This window comes from Cydia fagiglandana, chromosome 11 (genome assembly GCF_963556715.1).
Source record: "Cydia fagiglandana chromosome 11, ilCydFagi1.1, whole genome shotgun sequence".
NCBI classification, from domain to species: domain Eukaryota; kingdom Metazoa; phylum Arthropoda; class Insecta; order Lepidoptera; family Tortricidae; genus Cydia; species Cydia fagiglandana.
In genome coordinates, this window is record NC_085942.1 from 9,997,380 (window position 1) to 10,002,487 (window position 5,108).

Genomic DNA, 5,108 nt, shown 5'->3' on the forward strand with positions numbered 1-5,108 from the left:
TTCGCAGTCACTGGACCCAATCATTGAAACGCTAAGTCGGGTAACTTTGTCCCTAGAGGGTAACTTTGGCCAATGGGATTAACTTGGTATAGGTTTTAGTATAGCATTGAAAGTATGGCACATTGTTATCTGGTAGGTTTTAGCTGACCGTCCACGTTTTTATGTTTCTTTATTAGACCCTCCTATATGTGGTTTTCGAATGGGCCAAAGTTGCCCCCTATTGGGTTAAAGCAGCGGTAGGCAACCTTTTAGCAGAGAGTAAGAAGAGAGAAGAAACGGAGGTGACGCGGGCCGTACTTTGTTAATATTTATGACTTAATGAGACATTGTCGTTTGTCACTATTACATACAAAATAGCCAAGGTGGCACTCGGGCCGCAAGTGACAGTTTCACGAGCCGCATGCGGCCCGCGGGCCGCAGGTTGCCGACCGCTGGGTTAAAGCAACGTACGGTCTAGTGGTGTGCGCGTGAGTGCCGCGCGGCCACGACATGCGCGGCAAGCGGACTGCGCATGTCCGCGATGGAATGCCGCGCCTTTAGCATGGCTTCCTCGCGACACACGTCGTCCTGCAAGATGCACTCCATTATCTTAGCTACAATTGTCGACGGTGGTACATGGGGATTCCCTGAAATCAGAAAAGCTTGATGTAGTTACATACGTAATAAGAATCTTGATCTAAACTGATGTGCAAATAGTTATCATCCGTATTTTGGTGAGAAGTCATGAGTCATGACCTTGTTTGTGAGAACACGACGCGATAAAGTTAAACTCGGAATATACACAGTAGCCACACACCTTTTTTGTTAGAAAACAGTTTGATTGCATACTTAAATGTTGGCAGTGTTTGTAATACGTTGTTATTTATAAAATTAGCTATTTTCCTTGTCTCAAGTAAAAACAACTCTTGCAAGTTATGCAATACTCAATTTTCCTCATTCAACGGTTTTCGTATTAATAATTCGAGGACATAGTAGTCTTGGACATTACTTTTGTTTTTCCTATGTTTATAGTTAATGGAGAAAATATTTTTTAGGGTTCCGTACCCAAAGGGTAAAAACCCCTACCCTACTAAGACCCTATTACTAAGACTCAACCGTCCATCTGTCTGTCACCAGGCTGTATCTCATGAACCGTTATAGCTATACAGTTGAAATTTTCATAGATGTATTTCTGTTGGAGGATTCCATACTTTTTAGTATTTGTTGTTGTAGCGACAACAAATACTAAAAAGTACGGAATCCTCGGTGGGCGAGTCCAACTCGCACTTGTCCGGCTTTTTATATCTATATGTGGACACTTAAGTCAATTGGTGGACTTAGTGATCACACCGTTACAATGGAATTTCAACCTTAGCATTCAGATTTAAGGTTCAACTTCGATTGGACCTGAAAGGGTGACTCATTTAGAAATGAAACAAAACTTCTAGATCAGTGTAATGGTGTGACCTGAAAAAGGATTGCTAACAAATACAAATGTATTCTATATATACTTACTGTACAGCAATTTCCGGCACCGCAATATGGCTGGCGGAGGGCATAACTTTCATGAACCGGCAGACAGGCGTGCAGTGTTCTGTTAGTAAGGTTGTTAATTCGCAGTTAGCATTAGTCAGTGTTATTAATATTATTTACGGCGTAACCAAAACATTATTAGTAATGTAGGTATTCCTGTTATCATTTGCATGTTTATGGTCGCTGTTACATAAATAGATACCTACACAATTATAAACTGAAATATGGTTAAATAAGCATGTTATTGTGGGGGAAAATATACAGAGGCGTTTGGTAGCTAAGCTAATCCTTTGTAATCCTTTAGGCGCTTAGCACACTGGATGCGCACGTGGCTCCGGTGTTTGAGCCAAACAACGCTATGCACGTATTATAGTTACATCCCGCTCCCGTGAGTCATATCCAGTGTGCTAAGCGCCTTAAGGAAAAGACCGATCTAGAGTTAACCATTACTTGTCTTATGCGGTCCAAGAACGAAAAAGTATCACTTTAAAACATGCACTATCGCGCGTTATATAAAAAAAAAAAACAAAAAAATATTAGACATGTATTGTTATAAAATAGACTATTATTTCCTTAAAGCTTTGTACCTTGTCAAGGCCGTAGCGTAGGCCCGTTATGGGACAATGCCTTAAAAATATCGAAATGCAAATAATAATAAGCAAAGTACCCACAATGAATGAAGTTAATTTTATAGATTATTATTGTAAACAATTGGTATGATTAGTTGTAAACAATGCTGCCCCATTTTAACTATAAAACTCCCGCGAGTCTCAAACATAAATTATTATTTTTTAAACAGGTCACTCACATATGATTATGTCGAGCTATTCGACATAATAATACGTGAGTGACCCATTTAAAATCATTTTAATAAAAGCTACCCTACCTTAAATTCAAGTCGTAACTACTCGTACGTACTGTCTTAGACCTTGTAGAATTATCTAGTTATCATTAGTGTAAGTTACATGAAATGAGTTATGTGATACTTGATAATATTTTCTTACAGATAGGTACCATTATCGACGCAGTTAATTAACCAGTAAACAACAGTGTAACTACTACAAACGGTCAGGGTTAAAGCTAATAACTGTGTATCTTTTAGAAAGCACCTGTGTTCTATGGTAGGTATGCTAAAATAACCCTTCATATGGCGCCTGTCAAATTAGATCATTAAAAAGGTGACCTTGACATTAAAACAATAAATTAAAATTCCCACGCACATATATGACACCATCATAGTGTTAACAAAATAACTCATTCCAAAATCGACCCTACTGTCTTGACGTAAGAATGCAAATTGATTGTTTTTGTAAATAAAGATGAACTTACGTACAATACGTACATCGTTACACGTATATTCGATAAATTGTTACCTGACACCATAAGCATAAGCAAATTAAAATAGCTTAAATCTAAAATTGCAGGCTTCCCACACCCACCAGCCCACTACTATGAAGTTACAATCAGTTATGTTAATATTTTGATACACCCTGTATGATTACAAATATTGATAACCACTCACCAGTCAATCCTCGGTACCCAAACACTCCACAGTCGTGCATGCGCATGGAATGTTGCTCATCTTTGATAAACTTATCCGTACTGATGCCTTTCAGCTAAAAATAAAACAAATTTAATTTTTCATAAATAAGTCACAGCAATTATGTAACAATTATATTTACTCTCTTTTTCATAAATAATAGATACCATTTTTTGAAAAGCATTTTTCACTAAAAAGACATGCCAAAAAAATGAGATAGAAATAATGAATGACATTTATTAATACTTACTTTAGATGGAACTAAAAATCTATCAGGTATCCTTTGTAATTTCTGTTGTTTCTCACTAGGTCCAAAACCCAAAGCCAGTAGTACTGACTCGGCATCCACTTTTCTAGCTCCGAGCACATTCAGAACCGAACTGCCACTCGATCCACTTGCATCTGACTGAAATTAAAAAATAACTATAAACACTGAATATTCCTTACAAATAAGAGTATGCTTTTGATGATAATTATTGCAGTGTCGATGAAACATTTAAGATAATTATAAGAAAAAAAAAGATCATAAGAAAATTAAAGACAAACCATTTTTCTTACCTGAAGGGAATAATCTCTTAGAAGTGGATTTTTCAGTTTAGGAGAATAACCCTCAGACTGAACAGAATGATCTCTCTGTAACCGTTTCCTAACGTTGCCTGGAGGTGCACTTGCAAGCACCCCACTTTCTAGCGATTTTCTTTTCCAATCTTTAGGAGTGGGTACATCTAAGTTTCGTTCTTCTTGTACTTCATCCGTGGCCTCTACAACCGTGTTATCAGTAACCGATTCAGCTTTGCTATCATCAGATTTGACTACTTTAAGGGTCTCTTCATCTGGTTTCTCAGCGTCATTGTCGACACTGTCGGCCGGGAGCGAGTCCAGCCACTGCTGCACAGGACTGCTGCGGCGCATATCATCAATCACTCCACTTAACCACCCCCTAACTTTCCGCTCTAATATTGAAGACACTGACTCATTGAATGTATCTGAAAACCATTACTGTTCAGTAGCTTTACTCAATTTATACATTTAAGTGTGAAACGGATGTTCTCAAATGTTTATTATTATCAGAAAGAGCTGTACAATAGCACATTAGCATTAATAATCGCCAATTGTATAACTAAACAAATGGAATGAACCATCACGAGACAACACAAGGAGTATATTGTTTCGGTCACACCGCGGTAGGAGTTTACAAGGACAACTAGCTTATGTTCGCTGGCGAGACCAACCTTGCTTGGGATCCATCCTTAGTAGTCAAGGTAACGCAGCATGCAATATGAGAGGATACTGATATGAAACATACGTGCAAGATGTATACAAAGCTCACAATACTTGTTTACTTTTTATAAGAAACTAGACTGGCTTACCTTCAAACAGAAATTTCAATTTGTAGTTAACATTTTAGTTTGCCCCAATGCCGAGCCTTAGATAATGTGCATGGGTGTCACGTTTTCACAATTTCGCAATAAACACTAAAGATGTAAAAGAGAAAACAAAATTAAATAGTCGTACACACAATATGACTGGGGACAAGACAACAAATATTAAGTCTGTCTATTGCTTTGGTATTGAAATAAATAAAATTATGAGATAAAAATTTATGTTGCTAGGCGCAAAATGTCTGACAACTTGACAAATGACAACAATGACAACTTGTCTTTGGCTGCGTTCAGAGACGGTGCAGCCATAAAGGCCCCTGTACACAATGGGCCAGCGTGGGCCAGTCTGGGGGACGCTTTCAAGTGATTTTGCTATCTCATTCTACCGCATGGCTGCGTCCCTTGGACTGGCCGGCGCTGGCCCATTGTGTACAGGGGCCTTCACGAAGGCACGCATATACCACTTGTATAGGACCTTCTATGAGCGTCTAGAGTCGGACTAAGAAAAGTCTGCAGCGGATTTATTATGTATACGTCATAATTTCTTAGAAATTTGACGTTTAAAAAAACACTTGCACTGTGTGGGCTGTCAAATCCGCTGCAGACTTTTCTTGATCTGACTCTACCATACGGCGGGCCATGAATCTTAAGCGCCCTCCAGACTATGCGCGTGA

General features: G+C 38.6%; 1 protein-coding gene across 4 annotated transcripts; it reads right to left on the reverse strand.

The window, feature by feature from the left end:
* Nucleotides 1-426: 426 nt before the first annotated feature.
* LOC134668907 (uncharacterized) lies at nucleotides 427-4,628 on the reverse strand. Of its 4 annotated transcripts, none has more exons than XM_063526409.1 (6): nucleotides 4,423-4,628; nucleotides 4,285-4,301; nucleotides 3,611-4,038; nucleotides 3,303-3,458; nucleotides 3,035-3,128; nucleotides 427-626 (listed from the first exon to the last, which is right to left on the reverse strand). In XM_063526409.1, exons 2-6 carry the CDS (start codon nucleotides 4,298-4,300, stop codon nucleotides 454-456), a joined length of 867 nt encoding a protein of 288 aa, XP_063382479.1. In that variant the 5' UTR covers nucleotide 4,301; nucleotides 4,423-4,628; the 3' UTR covers nucleotides 427-453. The 4 variants fall into 4 exon arrangements, with proteins under 4 accessions (XP_063382479.1, XP_063382481.1, XP_063382478.1 ...); XM_063526410.1 differs by lacking the exon at nucleotides 4,423-4,628 and adding an exon at nucleotides 1,495-1,573 and having other exon boundaries at nucleotides 453-626; nucleotides 4,285-4,414; XM_063526411.1 differs by lacking the exon at nucleotides 4,285-4,301 and having other exon boundaries at nucleotides 4,423-4,627.
* Nucleotides 4,629-5,108: the final 480 nt, after the last annotated feature.

Bases quoted from the DNA above. Each gene is read 5' to 3' on its own strand.
- LOC134668907 (XM_063526409.1), bottom strand. The intron at 3,129-3,302 runs GTAAGTATTAAT...TTTTATTTTTAG, and splicing joins GATTTTTAGTTCCATCTAAA to CTGAAAGGCATCAGTACGGA. The intron at 627-3,034 runs GTGAGTGGTTAT...TTCTGATTTCAG, and splicing joins TGGGTACCGAGGATTGACTG to GGAATCCCCATGTACCACCG.